The sequence below is a fragment of the Anthonomus grandis genome, chromosome 12 (assembly GCF_022605725.1).
Source record: "Anthonomus grandis grandis chromosome 12, icAntGran1.3, whole genome shotgun sequence".
Lineage (NCBI taxonomy): Eukaryota > Metazoa > Arthropoda > Insecta > Coleoptera > Curculionidae > Anthonomus > Anthonomus grandis.
Genome location: NC_065557.1, coordinates 21,660,251 through 21,687,193, shown reverse-complemented (window position 1 = coordinate 21,687,193; position 26,943 = coordinate 21,660,251). Strand labels below are relative to the sequence as shown.

The following is a 26,943-nucleotide window of genomic DNA, read 5'->3' as shown; positions in this document are numbered from 1 at the left end:
CTAACACTATTAGCACTTAATTTTTTACCTTCAATAGATAACTGCCTTATTCCGTATCGAATTTTAAATTTGTCCAACTATTCTGTGCTTGCTTTAAAAGACGGGTCGGTATTTGGCAATTTTTTATTGAATTTTAATGCTTTTTGTTGAATAATCGGGCCTGATAAAGGTATTCCTTGACTTCGCTGCTGGACAAACCAGTAAAAATCAACCTCATCTAATTCATTGTGTATAGCGAATTTCATCGTTTTTCGATGAGTAACATCACCATCTGTTGATTCCATTTTGCTGATATGGTTTTCAATTATATCTCCATGCTTTTTTAAATCATTAATTGTAGTTCGCGGAACATTATAAATTTTTGATAGTGCTATAGCGCTTTCTTCCTTTCTTAATCGACTCACAATTTCATATTTTGTAGCCAAATCCAGCACTACGCGCTTTCTTTTATTATCAGACATTGTAAAACGTGAAACAAAACAGTTTTACATACACAAACACTGTATCTACAACATACAACTATCCACTCTATACCTTAAATATTGAAACCGATATTTGAAGCTGAAGTAGTGCATGCAAGTCACACAAATCAGTCGGTCGCGCGGTCGGGCTCTGTTAAATCTTTGCCGCCGGGCTGCGAATTAAATTCTTCAAATTTATTTTCAACAACAAGGTGGGGGTGACGAATAACAGAAGTTGACGAATAATCGAGTGCCAGATAATCGAGGTTCTACTGTATTTATATTTCCGGAAGCAGATAAAGATCGGGTATCCTCATGTCAGTCTATTTAGGTGTCTATTTAAAAGCGATCATTAAAAACGAAACTTAAAAATGACAAAAATTATAAATGCCATAATTAGGTTATAAAATGTAACTCTTATTAATATTACTTTTCTTAGACTTCAGCGAAGAGGAACATGAGCAGCATAGAGTTAGCCGAGTAAGCAATACTTCAGATGACGGATCTGATTCTGACGTATCGTCAGTAGCCTCTCTAACCAGGCATAAAAAAAATTCCCATGATCCAAATAACTATGAAGAATTACTATGCATAAAAGCTGAAGCCGTATTCGATCATGTAGCTATCGAAGAAAATGAACTACCGTTTGGAGCCGGAGATGTTATCGAAGTTGAAGATACTCACGATCGCGAATGGTGGTGGGGTACGAATGGTTCGCGGCATGGGTATGTATATCAATACACATTATTAACGTGCAGCTGCCATTAGTACCTTTGGTTGTTTGTAGTTGGTTTCCTGCTCAATTTGTTCGTTTACGGGTTAGCCAAGATGATACAGTTGAGGACTGCTTGGCCGCTATGGCTTCGGGAAGGAAGGTGTCAATGCAAATTCGTAGGAGGCCTAGTATATCATTTTTATCCAACGTCGAAGTAAGAACTAAGGTGGTGCGGGAAATTGTGGAAACCGAAAGGGATTTTGTAAAAGTGTTACGAGATATAACCGAGGGTTATATGTCACAGTGTAAAAAAAATGTACATATGTTTAGTGATGAACTAATTTCTACAATTTTTATTAATTTAGAAGAGATATTTGAATTTCAATTAGATTTTCTCAAAGACTTAGAAAATTGTATGGACTGGGATGCACCTTATAAAAGTTGTATCGGTGAATGTTTCTTGAAACATAGTGACAAATTTAAAATCTATTCGGAATATTGCAATAGGTAAGTTTATTCAAATATTTCGTTACAGAACTTTCATGTATGCTGTAAAAGAGACATTACCATAAATTTAAAGAAAACGATACAAGTCTATTTTCTAGATTTGTTTGTATCAATTTTCTGCAATCTTATGATAAATAGACAAGACCAAGTTATATAGTGCATTAAATTAAATTAAATATTAAGGAAAATAGGTTAAATGTAGTGGATATTAAATTATATCATCAAGAAATCTTCGACCTTTTCCCACTAGATTTCCTTGATTCGTTTCCCCTCTATTTGTACGAGAGTTTCAGTAATGACATTTATATACGACGTTTACCGTTTGTTAAACCATATTTAAGTTTGAAACTTCTATACAGGATAACTGGCACGTGGACGTATTCCTTTGAGGAAACGAAAGTATAGCTTATTTGCTGTCAGTTTGTATTTTTAAGAAATATAATTTTTCCCCATTCCATTTTCAAAAATTACAATATCATACATGCTATCTTAAAAGTCGCTTTTTAAATTATAACCAAACACACATACATAAACCTTAGCGGTTAAAATTATACAAATTATTAATATTAACCGTATTTTATTTCAGTTTAAACTTAACTTTTTTTGTTATATTTCTAAATAATCTATTAATTAGACTTGACAATTTCAAAAGCTTTATGGTGCATGAAACATACAATTTATTGTAAAAATTACTCCACTCTATAATCTTTAAAATGAGATACAAAATTTTAGAATTAGCTCTTTGCTTTATTGTTACCTAAATAATTTTTATTTGGAAATAGTGCTTTTACTTTTGCATTTAGAAGAAGTAGCAATACAATTTTGCCTGATTTTCTTATAGCATTTTGGTATCATATTCTTTTTTTTGTGATTTATTAGTTAAATTAGTTTTATTTAATTTGTTGCGGTGTTCAAAATGGCAACGTTTTGTAATAATGAATATGCTGATGTTTTATTTATTTATGGTTTTTGCAATGGGCATTCAGCTGATGCTAAACGTGAATATGGACGACGCTTTCCAAATAGACGCATTCCGCATGTAAGCGTGTTTGACACAACCTACTTTCTGAATTTGGCAGCGTTCATCAAATAGAATGTGTAAGAGCACCTCCTGAAAACGCCAATATTGATGGTGAAATTTTAAGACTAGTTGAAGAAGATCCAACCACAGTCACAAGAAGAATTTCCCAACAGGTGGGTGTGTCAAAGGGAACATTTTGATCAGTGGTTCACGAAAATAGTCGTCGTCCGTTCCATTACACTCCTGTGCAAGGTCTGGATGAGGGTGATCCGGTGCGCAGAATTGAATTCTAGAGTTCAACTAGCATTCTAGCGCATTCCACATTCTAGAGTAATTTTGAACGGGGACATTGATGATGCTACATTTTAACACGAAAGGGAAGGAATTACAAATGTTAACAATTTGCACTATTGGGACAAAGATAATCCTTATCAGAAAAAGCAAGTGAGTTCCCAAAGAAAATTTAGTATAAACGTATGGATGAGTTATTGGAAATAATTTAATTAGTCCTCATATTTTACCGGATATCCTTAACGCCGAAATTTATTAAGCATTTTTACGTAACAGCCTACAAGAGTAACTGTTGAGAAGATGTCCTTTTAGGTAACAGACAACATCTGATCTTCCAGCACACTAGCGCCTAGAATAAGGGAATTTTTAGACCAAACATTTCCAAACAGGTGGATTGAGAGATGTGGGTCAATACTGTGGCCTGCGAGAAGTCCTGATTTAACACTGTTAGATTTTTACATATAGGAAGAACTAAAAGAAATCGTATATGCAAAGTAAATACGTGTGAAGAACTAATTGGGAGGATACAAAACGGATCTGAGATATTGCGACAGAAGTTTTTTAATCGAATTACCAAGACAGAAATAAGAAAACGAGCTCGTGCTTGTATAAAGAATGAGGTAGCCATTTTGAAAATGAATAAGTTAACTCATATTACATGACTTGTCTTACAAGTTTTTCGATTTCGATCGAACTGTAAGCATGCTATTTATTTTATTATAAGCTGAGAAATAAAAATTCTTTTTTAATGGTAATTATTGTCTTTTTATCAAAACGAGAAAATAGCGAACACATTTTAAAGAGGTTGCTCTCGAATATTTGGTAATTAGTTAAACGTTTAATACATGCTGAAGTGTTGTATCTTGTTTTAAAAGCAACAGAATGGACAACTTTTTACAATAATTTGTATATTTTTATGTACCATGAACTTTTCGATATTTGTGAGAATAAATTATAAAACATTAGTTAGATGCTTGACAAGGAAAGTAAGTTTTAAGTTGAAATAATATATAGTTAACAATAATATTTAACTTAATTTTCACTATTAATATTTGAGTGTATGTGTCACTTTTAATTTAAGAGGCGACATTTAAAAACAGCTTTTATTCTTTTTTCTTATTTTACATATTTGGCCTGCAAAGCAAAGAAATTGTGAAAAATAAAAAAACTAAATATCTTGAAAGCCATTAGTAATGGTATAGAGGTAAATTATGTTTAATTAATAACAAATTAACTATACTTCTATTATCTTGAAGAAGTACGTCCACTTCCTAGTCACCCTGTATATAGTTTTATATTGATTTCCATTTTTTTAATCCATATAAGTGGACCAAGTTTGACCCCTGTTTATTTATATTTTTTGTACTAAAAGACAAACAAGAGTTTTAATATTACCGAGAATCACACCTAGAATACTATATAAACTAAAAAGAAACAATATTTTTCTCATCTTTTATCAGTCAAATTTGGTTCGGCCTGTCAGATAGAATGCCAATAGTCTTGCTCACAGAACACATGTCACAAAAAAAGCTTTTTTGCTACTGTTTCTTTTGCTCCTATTTCAATACGTCCCTATAATAATAAAACCACCTTACAATAGTTACAAAAATACTTATTATGCTTTTGAGGGTACAAATTAATTTATAGAGAAATATTTTTTACACATTTTTCTTATCAAAGGTTTATGGCAGATGCTCAAAATAGTTTTTGGATAACTTTTCAATTGAAAAATTCATTAAATATGTATAATCCTCTGGATTGAACATTTGGTGTGACACTCAAATCACAAAACAATTTTGCCACTAACCAAAACTCTTATTTTATTCTAGACACGTGTTTCGGTAAGAATGTTAGCATCTTCGGGAGAAGATTAGAATTAAACTTGAACTCCTTAAAAGTGGTCTTATATACCAAATCCCTTTAACTCATGGGGCAAAAAATCGAATAATAAAGTTATAATATAGTTAGCGAAATACGTGTGGAGAATAAAATGAATTTTGGTTAGTAGTAAAAGTCTTTGTGATTTGTTTGTGTAGTGTAAGTCTTTAAACTTTAACATTTAGAATTTCCAAAGCACCTTGACTGTGTCAATATATTCTTAATTTATTGAAAAACTATTCAATAACTCCAAAGCATTTCGTGGTAAAATTTTACTGATCATAAATGAATATTCATAACTGAATTGGCTTGTCAAGAAAACTGTGTGAATAGTAAACATATAGTAATTATATCCTCTAATATTGTAATATTATGTAACTGTTTCTATTCAGTAGAAATTTATAATTATAAGTCATATCGCATAATATCATACATTTGTAGTCACCCAATGGCAATAGCGGAGTTGCAACAGCTATACAAAAATGACGCGTATAGAGAGTTCTTCGAAGCATGTAGAATGTTACAAGGTGTGATTGAAATACCCCTAGACGGTCATTTACTTACCCCTGTACAAAGAATTTGTAAATATCCTCTTCAGTTAGCAGAACTGCTAAAATACACAAGAACTGATCATGAAGACTATGCAAATATTAAGGAGGCTCTGGAGGTGATGCGAGGCGTTGCTATGCTCATCAACGAACGAAAACGACGGATGGAAAGCTTGGAAAAGTTAGTAGCCTGGCAGCAAAGAGTGGATAACTGGGAGGTAAAAAAACATATTTTATTCAATCATAATACTTATCTTGTGTATAATAATAAAGTGAGCGAGGATTTAGTTAACCCTTTACTGATTAAATATAAAGATCCCCTAAATAAATGCATGGCCTAAGCAATTTATGACGGGGAGGGATTATGAAAATGTTACCCCTCGTGGCTTTCTTCTTTTTCATTGCGGAGTTTTCGAGTATGTTGTTTTAACATTAAATATTTAATTTTTAAATTGTCTCTAATAGACAGAAGGGTATTTTGACTATAAAGGTCATTTTGTAAAGTGGGATATTCAGAAGGGTTATGTAAATATAATTACTCTTAAATAAGTTATGAGTGCTAAAGGTTAGATTAACTTATTTCATTATACCTTATTAACTAATAGACAAGCTGTATTCTAAAAAACTAGAATATTTTAAGACATCTAAAGTTCTTACTAAGTTCTCACCTCATCAATGGCATCTTGGAAACTATAAAGAATAAGAGGTTGTTTAAATTAATTTGAAATATTTCGTACTTTTCAGAGATATCTGAATAAAAAACAAAAAAATTTTTTGTTTTTCTGTAACGTTATTTAAAGTCGTAAAGCAGGTTGCATTACCTCATAACCAATTTTTCTAATACTAAACTATAATTGATCATACAACGTTTGCCGAAATAAATTCTTAATGATGAATATGTCATTTAGATGATTAAATACTGTTGTTGTTAAAAGCAGTATGTACCATACTTAACTAACCTTTACACACAAATAACTTCTATAAAACTATAAAAAACGACTGTTTTAAATTCTAAATAAAGGTTTCAAATAGCTCCAATTTTTGTTTGACATTTTACTTAAAAGAGTATGATGGTGTAAAAATAAATTAATATCATTGCCGTGGTTACATAATTTAACTTAAGTTATATTATATAGTAAGTGAAATTGATATTTTCTAAGTAAACTATAGCATGGGATCTAAAGGCTCTTTGTGAAAATCAAGAAGGGCAGAATCAATTATTCCTTATACAAATTTAAACGGTTTTAGCAGGGCTTTTAGTGTACGTAAATTAAGAAGTGTTCAAAGTTTTATATAATCAACCTGTTTAGTGGTTTTCTTTGTTAATATGTAATGAACTTTCAAAACTTTTATTTTCTAGACAACCACCATGACATTAATAAAATTTATAAAACACCAAATACTACTTGAAGTCATGAAAACAGATCTTTCTAGGAAATAGTAGAAATGTTTACAATATCTCATTTGAATAAATTTACACAATAGGTTTAAAAAAATCAACGAGCTTGAAAGCTTTAGTACATGCATATAACTTATAATGATTGCAAAGACTTATATCGTTATTTAATCTCCAAATCTCTAAAAGTAGTAATTATTATGAGATAAAATTAGAGTATAGCTATGCATTAAACTATGCGCAATTTTACTATGCAAAAAATTTTATAGATTGCAACCTACCATAGCGCTTTCATTTTCCATTGCTCTTAAATTATATTCTTTAGCATCTATACATTCTACAATTTTATAATACCCCCACAACAAATCAGAATGTTATTTTTTACCTTCATGTGTTTAGTATGCATTATATGGTCATAGAAATAGTTATTTATTTAGCTTCACTACTTTAAATACCGGTAGAAAAAAAATTCTTAGGATTTTCGTTTGCTTCTTAAAATATACGGATTTATTTAGTTAAACGGAATACAGTAATCGACAGAAATTCCAAGAAAAGTATTCATCTATAATATTTTTATCCCCTACAACTAAATGTTTGCCTGTCTTTTTGCTAAGTTTAAATTCATGACTAGAATAAGCCAATATATTGTCAAACGCCGTCTAATTTGGGTACATTTGGATTTTTTTTACAAAATTATTGGCTCGTTAAAAGAAAATACTAAATTAATATCATAATTATAAACAAATTGTGATTGTATCATTTTACGAGTTTATGCATGTTTTATATCAATGTTGCAATTATCAGACGTATTTAAATTTAGATCTGAATGTATTGAAATCTTAATAGTTGTTCAATGAAACCAAAGCAGTTTTACTGGACAACTAAATAGGATACTTCTCTTTGAGTTAAACTTTATGTGTTTCGTAACATTGGCTCGCGTTTTGGTATTTTTAGCAGATGTTTTATTCCATCTATTGAAAATTTTCATATAAGGTGATGTTAGTTGTGGTAAAAAAATCAATAGAATTGAACGTGAATTTTTAAACAAATCAACGTTTTATCATAATATACTACTGAGATATTACTAAAAAGATATGATACAAAATTAAATAGCAGCTTTTAGCAATTTAAGGCTACTCATTTTAAAAGAGACACAAATAGAGATTTGCTATTATTCGTTACTTATAAACGTTTAAAGATTTTAACGTATTTTTACTGAAAATTGGATAAAAAATTTCAAAGATCTTGAAAGTTAAAATTTAAATGTTTTGCAAGTGGGTTACTTAATCAACTATTTATTTAGTAAAACAATCAAAAACATTAGAAACATATTTAGATTCTACTTTTTGAGTTTGTATTGACCGATATAGTAAGCTACATATATATATATAAGAAATATTTATTTTAATCGATTTTAATATGGATTTTCCTCAAAAGGTTAAAATACAAACTATACCTACTAGTCTAGTATCCTACCTTAGGATTGTTTTTTTAAAGGGCTCTAATGAAGATAGGGTAGTATCTATCTTTAATTATAAAGTTGTAAAGCATTGAGTTTTTCAAAATTTATAAATTCTATCGATTCCTCAAAATTCACCACAAACCACAAACAACATCACGTTAGATCAAGAATTGGATTGCAAAACTTTACCAAGCTAACATACTTAGCGAAACACGTGTAGTAACTGTAAATGAACTTAGTTTTAGTGGAGCGGTAAGGAAGTTTTATGCAATAAAAAATAGGTTTTCGTGTTTCTAAAGTATTATAAAATACAATTTATTGTAAAAGTACTGCTATTATAAGTATAAAAAACTAAATTGGTTAAAAATCTTAAAAAAAACTATTTATTAGTGTGAAGCAACATTATTAAAAATAAAAATTAGGTAAATTAGACCCCGTTATGCTATAAGGAACTAAGTACTTTTTTGTTATTACAAGAAAATTATTTTATTAATATATCTCTTGTTATTCGTATACATTTTAAATACGTATGGGTAAAAGAAAGCTTAAAAAAATCAGCTTTTTCAATTAAAAACGACTAGTACATAAGTAACAAATTTGTTATTTTTATATTTGAAAATAGGCTTTTATTGATTGGATCTCTATTTCACTCAATTACAATAAATCATAATTGTTTTATAATAATGCCCCTCAACAAGTTAAACATTATTGATGAAAAAAACATGCCATTCCTTTTGATAAAAATTTTAACGGTAAACTCTACTTCACTATCAACACCAAGAATCATGGAACCCTGACTTAGAGAGCTTCATTAAAATAAGAGAAAAGTATGGCAGATATACAAACGCCATTAAAGCTTTGTATACTCACAAAACGCAATAGTTTATGATTTGTTGAATATTATGGTATTTATGACCGTTTTTATGATTTCTTAAACTTAAAACTAAGTCTTTAAGAATTTAAAAGCTTTCCTGACACTCGGCCAGCTTTCACACTCTCAAGTGCACTTCAGACTTATTGGTGCTTATCACCACCATTAACTATCTGTTCTACCCAGTCTAACGTTTCGCTGTCCTTTACCCTCATGCGTAGGTCATTTGCTCAAGTTCTTCTGGGGCACAGCTGTGCAGTTTCTGGATCCTTTTTCCGAAGAGGTCAGCTCTTCGTCGTATACATCATTTCTACGAAGTTGTCCCTTCTAAACGTTAAAACGACGTATAGTACAAACGTTTCTAGCGATGTTTTTGTTTATGGAACATAACATAATATAAACACGTTCAACTCATCAACTTTCTGTCTTGTCTAGTTAATTAAGTGTTGTCTCTTAACTCAGGTTCGAAGTTCTCTGCGTGTGTGCCCTGCTTTTTTATTTGGCATCCCCAATGCAGGCTGTATCACAGTAACAACAGAAATTTTATATTGTCGAGGTTTCCCAGGTTCTCCCGTTCCATACCAGCTTGATGTAACCCTGAGGCTTGCAAGTACCAAGTACTTTATTACTAATTATTAAAATAGTACTAATTATTATTATCGCCTCTTATTATTTTTTCTGGCATATTCGAACATTGCAAAAATATCTGGTTGACTGATGTAAGATTCCATAATGTATGTCGTTTTACCCTTTTCTGCTTGGATATGCAACTTGGAGGGGTGAGTCAAAGTTGTAATCATGTGATTCGACATCATTTCTAATGTTTTATCCTCACAGATTGTGTGAATTCTTTAATGTCCTTTCAAATTAAGTTAGCTGTTACATCCCTTCCACTATCGTCTTAGTCGCGCTTCGCCTTGAACACTCAAATGAAGTGGCGACAAATCCAGTAAGACTTTGATAGATGCGGTGTGCATGGTTTTCATAGCTCCTGTTATACCTAGACAAGCTAGTCTTTAGTTATGAATATGCTATGGAAAAATTGAGAATAAATAAATAAAATGGTGGACACTTTATTTAGTTAAGAAATATTGTTTTCGCAATGTTTTTTTTTTCAATAGAATTTTCCAATGAAAAAAGACTATATTGTAGTCTTACATAAAATGCTTAAAAATCTGCTAAGGAATATTTTAACCGATGTTTTGATCGTCGCCGGACGACATTCAAAAGATTGTCTGATAATTTGTGTAATAAATAGGATAAGATAAAGGTGTTAATCTTATAAGAGCAAAATTTACGAGCCAACAGGAACATTTTATAAATCGCTAAAATTTTTTTGAAATATGCATTAACGGCTGTCAAATTTTGGAAAACTAAAATTGATTTTGAATACGGTTTACAAAACTTTAATCCTTTGCTGTTTTAAACTACTTAGTCCCGTAGATAGGCGAAATTATTATTTTTTTAATTTAATGACTATTTAGTATAATAGATATTGCTACAATATAATGAGGTCGCCCATAGAGTAATAATGACAAATTTAAGAACAATTAAATAAATCTGATAACTTTTATAAAATCAATAATTTGAGTGACATTTATGAATATCCGAGGTGAATATTTTAATCAGTCAACCAGGCGTTTAAACTCTAATTTTGATATTCAATAAATGCTTGCAGTTATTTACGTTTGTAATTTCATGTCAACTCTTTGACGAATATTTTATAAGGTTGTCAATTTTAGGGCGAGGATCTCATTGAAGTAAGCTCGCAACTAATCCTGCAGGGAGACGTAGTCCGGGTAACAACCAGCCAAAAACCCCGATGGACTAACAATGTCACACTTTTTCTATTCGATCATCAAATTGTATATTGTAAAAAGGTAATATTTTGTAGTTATTAATTTTACAATATTCCTTTTTTTTTCAATTTTAGGATATGCTTAAGAGAAATACCTACATATATAAAGGACGAATCTATTTAGATAATACAAAAATTATTGACGTTCCTGATGGCAAAGGTAACATATAAGAAATGTCATTTCCCAGTCATTTTCCTGAATTGCAATTGTTTTTTTTCCTGAACTGTCGTATTCCTAAACAAGATTTTTCTTGAAGCACCATGGTTCGCAAAAGAATGTCACCTCTAACTTTTAAATTACTTGGCGGGTCAATAGAAATAATTTTTCTTTACATAAAAATCGTTGGACGAAAGTACTTAATAACTCATTCTTACTGGATATTTTTTTTTTTTTTTAAAGATTTTTTTAAAGAAAAAAAGTTGTTCGAGAGAAATAACCTTCCGAAAAATGGTCACTCAGGAATGGGCTTTCGGAAAAATGGGAGGGAACAAAAATTTTATATTAGACGTTTTTCTTTTAGTAGATTATATCTTAATGTTTAGTAGTACTTCTTAATGTTTTGTTAATCGTATTATTTCGATATTGCATCATGTGAAAAATATTTTACATGTTCTATCAATATACAAAAAAAGTGTAAGACTTTTTAGCTTTATTTTACGTTCTTACGACAGATATTAAAAGTAATATTCAAAATTATATTTCTATATATCTATTTTTTTATCTGTTATTGCTTTTTGCAGATCCCTCTTTACACCTCAATTATCGCAATGCCATAAGAATAGAAATAAGAAACGATAATTGTTTAGTGTTTTGCTGCCGTTCGGCGGAAGAGAAACAGACATGGTTAAACGCTTTTGAGGAAGAACGGAGGTTAGTTACTCAGGACAAGAACAATGGCTTGGATTTACCCCCTTCGGCGCGAGATTTAGCTCGAATAGCTTCTGCACGGCAACAGAGACCTCCTAGAAAGCTGACTCGTAAGTAATTAATGTATTTAATAGTTAATGGCGGCCTCGACAGCTGGTATATATCCGATGGGCCATTTTAATATATGCACCCAAATTGTGAGATGCAGAAAAATGTTTAAGACTAAAGTTGTTTAGGACAGAGGGAGAGGGGAAGATGTTTCTGTGAACTCCTATTTTTTGTAGCGTATTCGAAGAGAGCCGGAAATTTTTACTTTTTAAGTGGTATTTCAAACTTTGTTATTGAAACCTTAAAAAGGTCAAATGGAGAAAAAAATGAAGGCAACTTCGAACATTTGCTCTGTTCATTCGTGAGAGGCAAGGAGGCTCCCGCTAATCAAACATCCCAAAGGAAACAGAACCTGAAAATGACCTTCATAATTGACCTCAAGGTCAAGATGGTTAAAGTTATTTAAATATTTATGCTTGATCCACCTACTAAAGAATTTTTTAAATGTTTAATTAAAACATAAACAAAAATAACAATGAATAAATATCCCTTTGTAATTTGACCTTGATTTAATCTCAAGGTTACAATAACAAAATTTGAAATATCATTATAAACATTAAATTTCCCGCCTTTTTTGAAACTGCTACAAAAAGTAGAGGTTCCCATTAAAAAAAAAAGTTGACCTTGAGTTGATCTTGAAAAACGACGTAAAGGTCAAAATGACTTCCACAGATACATATCCCCCTCTGTCCTGAACAACTTTGGTCTCGAACAATTTTCTTTATCTCACTTAGTTTCGGAGCAATTTGGGTGCATATATTAAAATGGCCCACCCTGTCCCCAGTGTGACTGCTGGTCACACCTTCCCAGCAGTCGTGTGGCCCTGAGTTCGAGTCCCAGGCATGGCATGGGCATTTGTAAGCGTGAAATTTAGGTTTAAATTAAAATTATGTTAATTTATATTATATTAATGTGTTCCTATACTGGAACGAGTGGTTAAATGTCCCAAGCACAAGGTAACAAAAATAGTAACAATAAAAAATCAATCTATATATAATTATTATACATACTTTCACATCACATGTAAAACAATTATTGATATTAAATTAGAAGACTAAGCACAGATGTCCTCAATTACTTCTTATACGTAATTATATTGTTGGTTTGATTTAAAAATTTTAAGTGTTTAAAACCATAAAATATGTTTGTAATCTAGTTATATGTCTGTGTTACTTCAAAAAATGGATATATTAGCACATTGCTGTGCATTGATCTATGTCTGTATAGATCATATCTTGAAATTGTTCAGTACCTGTGTGCTACATACTGTTTCTACAAGTTTAAAATTAAATATAATATATTGAGTTTAACATTACAATTATTATTTAATAAATTTTATTATAAATATTTACTAAACAAATAGGAAGTAGTACTCCGGAAATATTACACTTATTACTCTTTCTAATTGTTTACTATGCTTTAAAAATTCATTGTCAAAGTATAAATGAAGTAACTATTGAATGTTCTATTTTATTTTAGGAACAAAAAATTCAGTGTATTGGTTTATAATATTGTAACGATTTGCAGAGTCCACATTCTTAACTTTATTTTTATTTTAGGTGGCCTAAATCTCAAACAACAACGCGGGCAAATAAGTTCTTCAATGTTGCAACTTAATGTTACCCCATCAAATACACATATAGGGCGAAAAATGGTTGGTTGGTTTTTCAGCGGAGGAAAGAAGTAATACAGGATTTTGTCATCTCAGGAACCGCTACTTCTTTGTTAAGAATGCTAAAATGTATTTATGTATTATACCTATATTAATTTTTAATGATAAGGAACATATCATCCTTTAAGACTGTAAGGAACAAATATCTGTTTATAATAATAATACTGAAAATATGGTAAGATCATGTTTTCTATTGCTACTGCAATACTATGGTAATTGCCAATTACTTCTCTCATTGAAATACTTGTATGTGGAAACGATGCTAATAATGGTTTTTACAAGTCGATGTACGAAATAGTATTTAGCGTTTAAGGAAATATTTTGGGGTAATGTCTTGTAAAAATTTTACACAATCTTTATACTCAAATGTGGCTAGAGCCGAATAATGTATCAACAATAACTAAAGAAAACTATCTGATTATCGTAGTTTAACTACTTATAATAAAACAGTCAAAACGTTGCATTATTGTAAATAAAAGAACGTATGTAAATGATATTAATCGCTGTATAATAATCGTTATTTGTGTTTAATAGACTGACTATTTGAAAGTATGCCTATGTCTTCTACAAACTTTTCTATCGCTTGAAATTTCTGGACTAAGCGTAAAACAATAGAACTAAAATAATATATATACTGCTTCAGTAAAGGTAATATATAATTATATATAAATTATGTATGTAAGTTTAGAGCAGCACACTTTATAAGTTAGTCTCGAAATGGACTCTTTAAAATAAAGTGTTCTATGAATATGGGATTGGATTAAATTTTTCGCAGCCTCTAATAAAATCAGTTTTTGTCAAATAAATGTCTTTAAATTCAGTCATTTTTAAAACTCAGAACCTAGCAAAAAAAGGTGAAATATCCTGGAGTAATATTATTATGAGTACATCACCTATTATTATATAGCTGCATCTATTATTATATTATAATAATTGTTTATCAGTGTTGTTAATTGTGTCGTTACTAAAATTCAGGCTGTGAAAGGTTTAAAGCAAAAATCAGTTTTTTACTGCTGAATTTCATTCAATTTGTTCAATATAACCAATATGATAGTTAATTTAAAGTGTGTCTTATAGCTCTATTAGAGTTTATACAGTTGAGGACAAAATAATAGCAGTATGTGCATAACGAAAAGAAAAATGTATTTTTATTGAGAAAATATAAGTAAAGTAAATATATTTTTATGTAATGAAATACACAATAACATATATGTTAATATTAATAAATAACAATAAAAAAGAAACTTATGTATTTGTATACTAAAAAATAAAAAATATATCTCTTAATTGTATGGTCATAATAAAAGCAGTGTTTGAAGAAAAAAAAATTAATTAAAAAAACTATTTTAGAAAAATCAAAAAAAGTGCATGTACATTTTATATAACGCTTTAATAATTTATGTTAAAGCCTTTGTTTGCTGCTTCACATCGTCGTGGCACAGAGTTTACAAGATCTTGGCATCTCGATAACGGGATACTATGCCAGGATTTGCTAATAACTGTCCAGAGTTCTTGATTTTTTGGTTTCTCACGTGATACAGCATCCTTAATGTTTCCTCACAAATTCTCGATGGGATTGAGATTTGGACTGCGCAGGCCATTCTACCATATTAATGTTGTAATCAATTAAAAATTGTTTACAGAGACGGATGCTATGTTTCGGATCATTATCATGCATGTAGAAGTGGCATTTCATATTCTGCAAAAGGTAGCATAACCTCCCGTAAATTATCGACATAAATATGAGTTTTAAGAATTATGTTTATTATCCAATATATTGGTCCTACTCCATAATATGAAAAACTGGCCCATAACATAATTTTAGAACCACCGTTAATCGTCTTAATGGTGAATTTAGGTTGATAAGCGGTATTCAATGGGCGTCTAACGTATGTTCTACATCCTGTATTACCAAACAAAACTATTTTGCTTTCATCTGACCATAAAATATTTCGCCATTTAGACGCAGGTCATGCTGAATGTTCCTTTGCAAATTTTATTCTGTTCTTAATTTGTCTTTTATTTAATACTGTCACTTTTCGTGGGCTTCTGGCAAACAAATTAGCTTCTCTTAATCGATGTCTTATAATTCGACTGGAAACATCCAGTCCTACAAGGTCTTGGAGTTGAGATGCAGAGGCAAATGGGTTTTTTCTTTGAGGGTCGAATTGAAAGTTTTTCCTGTCTATTTGTAGTTTTGCGTTTACGACCACGGGTTTTGATTTTGGGCTGCCATCTTAAAGCATTTGCTACCATTATAGCTGAACATTCCATTATTCCTTATATTTGCAAATATGATTTTCCCTGAGCGCGTAGTTTTCTTATTACTTCGCGCTTTTCTTGAGAACAATGTTTATTTCTGCCCATCTTTCTAAAAAAAGTTTATTTTCAAAGATCACAATATATCAAACATACCAGTAGATTAGAAAAACTCATCAAATTCCTAAAGCATCCAATAACAAATAAATACTACTATTATTTTGACCATCTAAAATGCAGGTCTCACTACAACTGGATAAAATATGTTTGTTATCGGCTTTTAAATACAGGTACTATCTTAGTACTTTGTTCGTTGGTATTTTTAGAACAAATATTTTGTTTTGCTTTAGAATTTGTGCATAACAGGTTTGGAATGCGAATATTTAATTTTATCCAACTACTGCTATTTTGACCACAACTGTATATAGCCTATAATATTTTAAAAGTATTGGGACACGGAGCGGATAGCCTGGTATTTTAGGGAAAAATATTCCTGTAGATATGTGGAACGTTTTTAATAAAGAAACAAAACTTTTATTTTGTAAATATAGAAACAAAATCAATTATGAAATGATTAATCTGCAAGAGATGTTTAAAGTGATTTTCTCTAGCTCAAACGAAAATCTAATCTTTCTCATCGACTCCAGAACTCTTTTAATGAAACCATGGCCAGGTCTTATTGAGTTACGCCCAGTAACTATCGTTTTATTTCTTAAATCTAGGAGAGTAGTATAAATTAATGTCTTAAAATAGACTAGTGGACAATCGTACATAGACCACATTATATCTATTGCAACCAATACGAAAACCTTGCAGTATTTATCATCGATAAATTTTTCTGGTAGAAATATCAGTCCACTTAAAGAACCATCAGCAATTCAGCCCAAACGTTCAACCAAAACTGAAGAACAATTTTCAAGTACCTTGTGATTATTGTGAAAATAATTTAATTTCTTGAGCAATTAGCTTCATGGATAAAAAGAATCACTTTTAGTAACTCAAAATTAAGAACCAAAGTATGTAAAGAAAAATTAGAAGGCAGACGTTTCTAATATTAAGACACATATATCTGTTTCATGAAACAGAATCGAAATTACATTCGCGAAACCAATTCGAATCTACAGCCGTTCCTAATATTTGAAATTTTGTTAAAAAATTTGTTGTAAGTTTAACGTTTGTTGTTAATTACTTTGCAAGTCCAATGTAAATCAAAAATTGTTTTATCAAAAAAGGAATGGAGAAGATTAGATAGTTTAAAAATACTAAGAGTTTTATTTTTGCTTTATTAAAAAAGTACATATATTAAAGCGGTCCTATTTTTCTGTCTAATAACACAGGGCCCGCCCTTCATGCAAGTTTTTTTGAATTTCGGGTCTACTCTAAACAAAGTAAATAAAAAACTACTAAGACACACAATTAGAATTGAATTAGCTTGCGCATTATTTTGTTACTATATTTAGTTAACGCACTGCATTGCTACATATTCTCTATTACAATAAATACTACTACCCCATCTGACTTAGTAAAGTCCAGTGCAACGATATATTAGAATGGTCAACCGTCCATGACCCGTTTTGACGGGTGACCATTCTAATATATCGCTGCACTGGACTTTAACAACTAATTATTCAATATTAGAAGCTCCGGAGCTTTTTGACAAATGAAATGCCAAAAAGAAAAAAATCACATAATCTCATTTCACCTAACAGTTCAAAATGGACAGAAAGTCAGAAAAAGAGCAAGAACCTAGAAATATGTTAACGCACAAGATATTTCATCTAAAATCATCAATTTGGTGATTTCAGTTTTTGTTGCGTTATTTTATTTTTCCTAGACTCGATTAGTCCAAATTCTGATAAATTTGATGCTACTAAGCTAAAAAAAGAATTTAACGGAATTTCACCTTAAATTATTCTGGTCATAGTTGTACGCTAGTCTTCCGAATATTATTGTTACCGAGTTGTATAATGGTTATGAGCGCAATATTTTGCTGCGCAAGTAATGTAAGCAAATATATATGTAATTAACCCAAATGTTGTAAAATTTATTAAACAATGCGGTAAACATACATATTGTAAACTCTTGATATATTTGTAAATTCTAATTTTACAGTCCCCTTTTTGACATTATTTACACCTGGATTCATGCGCTATATGAAATCTAAAATATGTGCGAGTCTACGCATCTATCGTAAATATATAAATATATGGGATTTCCAGATCAACAATATGAACAAAATCCTCCAGTTTTAATTTAAATAAAAAATTAAACTCTGTCTTGATTATATTTTTAATAGTTTATATAGGATAACAAAATAACAGAAAATATAAAGGTAATATATTCACAAAGTTTCTTTTTTTTTAATACACAGTCATTTTGAACTGAACTTCTGCTTGGCAAGGAAAATTTGCTTCCTTAAAGCCCTAAAATGTTTGTCCTGATTTTTATGTTAGGCCCAGTTGCATCCAATTGTTCAATCAATGTTTTTTGGCCAAACTCAAAAGTAAGATCTAAATTTGAAATTACTAATCCCTATAGTAATTTTATAAGACATAACGCACGGACCATAATTGCCCATTAACCTTTCTCGAACGTTTTATGAAAAGCAGTGTTATTATGGGCAAATGGTCCTGCTAAGTTTTTTCAGAAGGTTTCTGTTAGCAAAAGGTGTCCTGCATTACTTAGTTCAGATTAACGAGCAGTTTCAGGTGACTTGTTTTTTTTTAACCTAAGTGATTATTGGTTCAATCTATTGTCTTTGGCTAATATTTACGTTTTAAGTATTTAGATATACTTAACATTCAGTAAATTTATTGTGAATAATATATTAATAACTAATTGGATTTGTTATCTAAAAAGAAATGATCACAGAACAAGTCATAATCTACAAAGCCATCTTCAATCTTAATGGATTTTTTAAAATGTAGATGTTATAAAAAAAAAGTCCCACGAAAAATACGCAGTTTTAAGGAATACTTAAAGGACTGTTTACTTCGATGATTTCATCAAGCTCCTTTAAAATAATGCTCTCTCTGCAAGTGGCTGATAGTGTGTCGTCTTCTGGATCTTGCTGGATGACATGATTAGTTTGGACAGCTTTAAAAATGACAATATGAAATTTGACATTATGATAAATACATTTGTGGCAAATAACATGAAATTATTTATATATCTACCTGAAAAAGAAATAAATCCAATATCGTTTACTTTTGTTTATTTTTCGTTTTTTACTGTACCTTATATCATCTTTATGGTGAGATAAGAGTTCCAAGAACTGATTTTTCTAGAATTTACCTTGATAAATCATCATCGAGACTTGGAGTTTAATTTTTTCATTTTATACGAAATTATATCATGTTTACGTAAATGAAATAATTTTTCTAATAAAGTAGGTTTTCATATCGTGATGGATATGAGTATCTTTTAAAAAAAATAGTTTTAAAAGTTTCTGTAATTTTATTCTAGTGTATAATGGAGTTTTAATTACTCTTTAAACCTGTAGTAGCTATTTCTTCACCCATACAATAATGCTCTCTGTAAGGTGCCAAATTAAATGTCTACAGGGACTATGTTGAAAATATTGTATTGTTAAACTACTAATAGTTTATTATATACACTTTTAGCAATGTATTAAAAAGCGTTAACTAAAAACGATTTGTTGATTATTTTTATAATATATAATCTGTCGACGAATTATGCAAGTAAAACATAAGACAAGAAGTAGAATAAATACTTGCAAAGCATCACCGACAACAATAACTATTTTGAAGTTTCAAACTGTTTGAGCCAAGATACTGTTAGTGCTAAGTAAGTTCAAGTTGTAAACTGTGACTAATACGTTATAAGACATGTTGTAAAAGTTAATATTAAGCGTGTTAGATGAAGGTATTTCAGAATTAAATTAAACCATTAAATAACAAAACTTATTTTCATACAGACTTTGATGTAAATTGTAACAATATTTACCATACCAAGTCTAAAATTTGGGATAGGTTACACAGGCTGTATAAAAATCATCTATTAAACTTATGTTGCCTGAGTAAGCTCAATTTTTTTAGAACCCTTATGACAGAAAATTTAACTGTGTTCTTCCTATTGATATTTATAAACAATGAGTCTTAAAATTTTTGATTATAAGTAAAAATAAAATATCCGTATTTTTTCTGGTATTCACGGATTAAGCTATAAGAATCCATTATTCGAGCCAATGGTGTTTTCTGAAGTAAGTACACTAATTTTAAAAATATCCTAACCGATACGAAAATTCTAATTTCTGAGGTACTCTGCTATATATGGTATGGTCAGTACCCGGCAAATAGAAACCAATCACAAAATGATCCTATAGTGATGTATATTTTATTAACAAAGTCATTTAATGCAATAGGTAATGTTTAATTACCCTTGGGTAATTCGTTTTTCTTTTGTATGTGTGTGAATATGAAAATGTACTCTTTTCTCTTGCCTGTTTCATTTTACATCTCTTATTAACATCCTAACTATCCTATTATTTGGCTTTTATTTTAGAAGATCTGAATAATTTAATAAATTTTCTGATTTTTTGGGCGTTTTCTCTGAAATTTGTTAATGTGTATTTTTTTAAATTATGCTGAAAGTGCCGAAACAATAATACGATTTTATGTTTTTATCTATGTAATTATTTTTTTAATGAAAATAATTTTAACAGCCTTTAAATTCTCTATACAAAATCTATGTACATATTTCACTTCAAACATGATACGTGAAATATATATATTCCTGGTAAATTATTAAGCCTCCCACATCAATCAGTCATATCGTATAAATAATGATTAGTGCCAAATAAGGATTACGCATAATTGTCTAATCGTATATACGTCACCTTTAGCAGTAAACAAAAAAAATATCCCCTACAGTAAATTTTAAAACTTTTAGATTAATACTTTTATTTTAATTTTTAAATAATATTCAGTTAGTTAAAGTTTTTTAGAATTACTATTATACAACAATTTATTAAATATTTTTTACTAAAGACTTGTGTAGAAGTCCTTAATTTGTACTAGCAGCCAAAAATTGTTTCCATTAAAATAAACTGATATTAGGAGGACGCACAATTATCCACATAAAGGTCGTTAATTAAATAACACAGGGTATTAGTTGATGCAAAAACATCGTCTATTTATCTATACTCTATCTACATCTTTATATTGTTCTATGACGTTTGTATATATAATTTATTATGAGTGTGTTAAGGTTAGTTACTTTATCTTATAAAAAAAACTATCGTGTGCTTGGACCAAAGCTGACACTATCAGTGTTTTATTATACAAACTTGTATGTATACTTGTAATTGTTGATATATATATTTATATATATTTGTTAATGCAAAGTATATTATGTATGTTTTTTTATTTTCTGTATATGTTAGTGTAGGTTTTCCACCTTATTGTTTTCTTCATTTAGAAATTAAGCTGTTAAATTAGGCTATAATAATAAAAGCAATAACGTGTTAACTAACTGAGGTTTTATTTGCATTCGCGCAATATGAATGTATCAGAAATGGTTAAAATATGTAGAGCACCTATTGCGCTCCTACTGCCTATTTGTTTTTCAAATAAAAATAAATTCCACAACACGCTTCGGTAGTATGGTTTAATACATTTAAAATATACTGAAATGATTATATCTGTATAGATATACTGAGATGCAATTCACGCAGCTCCTCAAAAGCGAAATTACCGCTTCAAGACTGCATTGGCTGTCAGGAATCTGATGTCATATAAAATGCGGCCATTCTTCCTAGCTCTTTAGCTAGAATAATCAACAAACGTAAATCGATAAGTGAGAAATGGATTTTGAGAAGAATATGCTGCGTTAAATATTGAAATTGGTTGTGTTTACAAACTGTTTTTTGCAGTTTGTTTTTTTTTTTAAGAATTGTAATTTTGACAAAAGTTAAAGTTGTCTTCTTAGTATTGATTGAAATAAATAGCATGTAACGTTTTTCTTATACAGTGTGGTGATTTTAACTGGAATAAATTCAGTTAAAACTAATCAAAATTTATCTCGCAAAATTCCCGAGACCCGTCGATTTTTGTTTATTTTTTTTCACATTTCAAGATAGTTTTTGTATTTTTTCACCTACAGGTGGGGTCTAAATTAACCCAAACTTGCCCTATTTACTTAAAACATTAAATTATTAAAAGTCTAGAAATATTTTGTGTTGGTAAATTTTTGGCGTGTTTGTTTATTTTATTGGTATCGAGACATTTCCTGACATTGTTGTAGTGTCACTATTAAACTGAATTTCAACCAGTTGTTAAATAAGTTAACTTATATTGAAAAAATGCCTTATTGATCCGAATCCCACAAGATTGAAATCTTAATGATGATTGGTTATGGGGACAGAAGTCGTACTCAGCTAGAGGTTGTCCACTTATTCAGGTAGAAATATCCAGATTTGCAACCTATTAACCAAGGTACGGTTAGTGAAATCAAAAGCAGATTTCGAGAGTTGGGCACGTGAGGGATGTTTCAAGACAAAGGTCTTCTAAAATCGATGAAAACACCCAATTAAATGTATTGTTAGCGATGGAAGAAAATCCGGTAACTGCAGCCAGAAGAGTAGCTCGCGAAAACTCTATTCATCATAAATCTGTGCTAAAAATTTTAAAAAGTGCAAACAAACGACCTTATAAAATGCAACCCGTTCAAGAGTTATTGGAAGACGATCAAGATCGCAGAGTTCAGTCCTGTGAATTAATGATGAACGCCATTGACGAAAATCGCATATCTTCGGAGTGGACCTTTTTTTCTGAAGAGGCTACATTCACCCTAAATGGCCATGTTAATAGGCAGAACTGTCGCTACTGGTCTGACAAGAACCCACACTGGGTAAGGGAAACTAATACACAATATCCCCAGAAAACTAATGTTTGGGCTGGCATAATTGGCAGGTAAGTTATAGGGCCCATATTCTTCAATGATACTTTAACTGGGGAAAGATATCTAGAATTTCTTGAACATGAACTAGTTCCAGTCTTACGTGCCTTATATCCGAGTCAGTTCGATCCAGATTTGTATGATGAAAGAATCTAGATGCAACAAGATGGTGCTCCCCACATTATGCCCGTAATGTACGCCAGTATTTAGATGACAATTTTCCAAACAGATGGATTGGTAGAAGGGGTGCAATCGAGTGGCCGGCACGTTCTCCCGATCTCACCCCACTTGATTTTTTTTCTGTGGGGACATTTGAAAAGTTAAATTTATATGAGCAAACCAGGAAACCTAGACGAACTCAAAGAACGTATTATGCAAGAAATCCGACAAATATCTCCAGAAGTGTTAGAAAATGTCAGAAACGAATTTTATTATTGTCTTGGGCTTTGCCAACAAGTAAATGGTGCTCATTTTGAGCATCTTATACATTAAACGCAACTTTTAATAATTTAATGGTTTTTATTTTTTTTTCGTATTTCTCCTTTAGATAATCACAAAAGTAAATAGGGCAATTTAATCAAGAAAAAGGGCTCTTTTCAATGAGAGTTTAAAAAAAGTGGCTTTCCATTTAAAAAAAAAAGTTGGGGTTAATTTGGATCCCCCCCTGTAGACACATTTCAAGATAGTTTTTGTAAAAATACAAAAACTATCTTGAAATGTGAAAAAAAATAAACAAAAATCGACGGGTCTCAGGAATTTTGCAAGATAAATTTTGATTAGTTTTAACTGAATTTATTCCTGTTAAAGTCACCACACTGTATAATACTATTGTTGATGAAGTTAGATGCTACTTCCATTAATAAGTTGGTTTAAAATATTTTTATTTTCGAATTTTGCGACCTTTTAACTTATAAGAATTCTTAATTTTAAATATAGTAATATCCATATTTCATAAAGTTTTTGTCTATTATTCTTCTGTTTTTTTTCCGAAGAAAATATTTTTTTTGGAAAAATATATATTGACGTCTTAGGTACGACCCAAAGACGTCGAAAAACATAAACAATACTTGGAAAAATGGTATTTTAAAGTCGCCCTTAAGTAATATGTCTTGAAGCTCTGACATATTCTCTTATAGACGTCACCCAGTTGTTTATCTACGCTACGTCCTAAATATAACCAAATAAAGCTATCTTCCAGACGAAAATGTTTACCTAAGAGGGTAATGATTGCTTCTGTGAGAAAAATCTGTCTCAATCCAATAAATATTAAAGAAATTTGTAGTATAATAAAAACTACATTGATAATTGAGTAGCCTGCAATGTGATCCGCAAGTTTCTATCAATTTAAATGGTCGTAATTGACGTTCAGTTCAAAACTTATTACAATAACATTTTAATAGTCCAATGTTTGGAAATTTTGATGTGACACTCAAATCACAAAACAGTTTTACCACTAACCAAAATTCTTTATTTCATTCTTGACGTGCGTTTCGCTGACAATGTTAGCATCTTCAAGAGGAGATTAAAACTAAATTGAACCTACTATACAGGGTGTTTCAGAACTATGGGATCAAACTTCTAGGGGTTGTTTAGTGCAACAGTAGAATCCATTTGAGTATAGGAACCCATGTCCGGAAATGTGTCATTACGCCACTACGGCCCTAAGACACGTTTAAATTTAGAAAAAGTATTAATTACCTAAATAGGATCTGATGCATTTATTTTTACCTTTTGTATATGATACGATCACAACAATTGTTCAAAATGTCTTCCTCCAACCTCAATACACCGATTTAAACGCCGCACATGATTTCGGCGGACTACACTAAAAATTTGATCCTCGTTTTGAATGATTTCAAATGCTGCTGTTATTCGTCCAATTAAGTCTAGCTCAGATTCTACTGGAGTTTCGTAGACTAAAGACTTTACATGTCCCCCACAAGAAAAAATCGAGCGACGTTAAATCGGGTGACCTAGGAGGCCAAGAAACTGCTCCACCTCTGGCAATCCAACGGTGCCCAAACCGCTGAGCCAAATACTCGCGTACTTGTACAGCAAAAAGAGCCGGCGCTCCATCATGCTGAAACCACATTTGCTGTCTAACGTTTAGTGGAACATTTTCAAGGAGTTCTGGGAGAAGAAACGCAGATAAATAGGTCCTGTTAACCGTTCCGGTAGAAGGTATGGCCCAATTAAATAATCATCAACAATGCCTGCCCATACGTTGACAGACCAACGTTTCTGATGTTTTCTTGGAAAAATTGCATGAGGATTTTCTTCGTCCCAAACATGGCTATTCCTACTATTAAAAATACCGTCTCTTGTGAAAGAGGCCTCTTCTTCAAATTCGACCGTTTTTACGGTTCGAGCAACACCAGTATCAAGCATCTTGGTTTTAAACATGCCTGTCTCAGCGAGCCGCCGATGAACCGCAATAAACTTTTTGTATCCAGGATGCTGTCGTTCGGGATAACGTTCATGATACAACCCCGATAGAAACCATGATACCCTCAGCTCCTAGGTATATAAAAAATCTATTATACCTCAAGCAAATGATTGTATTTAAAACTTATTGAATTTAAATTAAATTATGTATATCGAACGGTATCGTTACAGATTTAAGTTCATATTTCTTTTAAATACGTGAATAAGTCTATTTTCTTCTTTATTTCAATTGTTGAGCGTGTGAGATAAACATTTCTAAATTGATTTTTGCTATAAGTGACGTAATACCCAATATAATAAGTAACTCAACCCCGATGCTGCTCGTGCATTGAAGTTTGTTGCTCCGTATGCCAATTGCATATCCGCCAATTCTTGAGTTTTTTAGTTCAGGTAAAGTATTCCATTAGCAATAAATGTTTAAAAATTGTTAAACATGCTATAAAATTTTTAAACATGACATTGAGAATTGACATTGATAAGCGTTGATTTTAAACAATTGTTGTTATGGTATCATGTACAAAAGGTAAAAATAAATGCAGCAAATCCTATTTAGGTAATTAATGTTTTTTATAAATTTTAACGCGTCTTAGGGCCGTAGTGGCGTAGTGACGCATTTCCGGACATGGGTTGCTATACTCAAATGGATTTTTCTGTTGCACTGAACAACCCCCAGAAGTTTGATCCCATAGTTCTGAAACACCCTGTACAAGTAGCCTTATATACTAAAGATCTATTTAATAGACCGAAAATCCTTGAAGCATGGCTAAGCAAAGGTTTATGACTAACTAAACTATACAATTGATTTAGTTTTTTAAATCTGACATTAATTAATCTTCTTGTCTGTTCTGTTTTTTCTTATTAGGATCATTACAATTAATCTCCCGGACTTTTCATTAGCCTTAGTTCCCTAAAATATTTCTTAACTCGGCCGAACTTATTGATAGACTATTTTTATCTGGTATTGCAATGAAAGTTTGTAATACCAGATAAAAATGGTCAAGATAGAAAAAAATATTAAAGATAAAAAAAATATTTTCATCTTTTTAAAATGTGATACAGTTTTTAAGATTCAGTTTAAACTATCCATTGACCCTAGCAATACATTTAATTGTTTCTTTTTGGTCATTAAATCTGTTACTAGTTAGAGGAAATGAGAATAAACGATGTACTAAAACGCGTGCTAGCCTATGTTGAATACAATGGTTAGAGTCACTATAATAATATATAGTTACGTATCTAAAAGTTTCTTTTCTATAAATATCAGATTCTGACGGATAAATATTTTTCATTACAAGAGTAGGTAAGGTAACTGTCGGCAGGTGCAAAATAAAAAAATCTGGGTTTATTTTATAGGCTTCCAACATTCTCTATCTAATCTCTCTCACTGTATTTCGGATCTTACAAATATGCTCTCCAAAATTTTACGAACGTAGTCAAATTTTTATTTTAGTGGATATTTTAATGTCGATTTTCTGTCACATTCTCGATTCTTAATTGTTGGACCATTTAGTTTCACTTGATATGTAAAACCATTCATTGGTTTTACATAATTATGTATCCCTAATCTTTTGAAACCCAGAGGACTTGTACGAATAAAGACATACAGACTTTTTTTACGGTGTTTTAATTATGGCCTGTTTATCAACGACTTATACAGTATCAGAC

General features: G+C 30.7%; 1 protein-coding gene across 2 annotated transcripts in view; it reads left to right on the top strand.

The window, feature by feature from the left end:
- The window catches only part of LOC126743130 (uncharacterized), an 802,914-nt gene extending 781,386 nt beyond the window's left edge, over positions 1–21,528 (top strand). For both annotated transcript variants that reach the window (XM_050450098.1, XM_050450100.1), the window contains 7 exons: positions 901–1,186; positions 1,249–1,683; positions 5,315–5,639; positions 10,893–11,030; positions 11,084–11,168; positions 11,750–11,986; positions 13,544–21,528. In XM_050450098.1, coding sequence (XP_050306055.1) covers positions 901–1,186; positions 1,249–1,683; positions 5,315–5,639; positions 10,893–11,030; positions 11,084–11,168; positions 11,750–11,986; positions 13,544–13,671 — 1,634 coding nt within the window. In that variant the 3' untranslated portion in view covers positions 13,672–21,528. The remainder of the gene's footprint in view (positions 1–900; positions 1,187–1,248; positions 1,684–5,314; positions 5,640–10,892; positions 11,031–11,083; positions 11,169–11,749; positions 11,987–13,543) is intronic.
- The last annotated feature ends 5,415 nt before the right edge of the window (positions 21,529–26,943 follow it).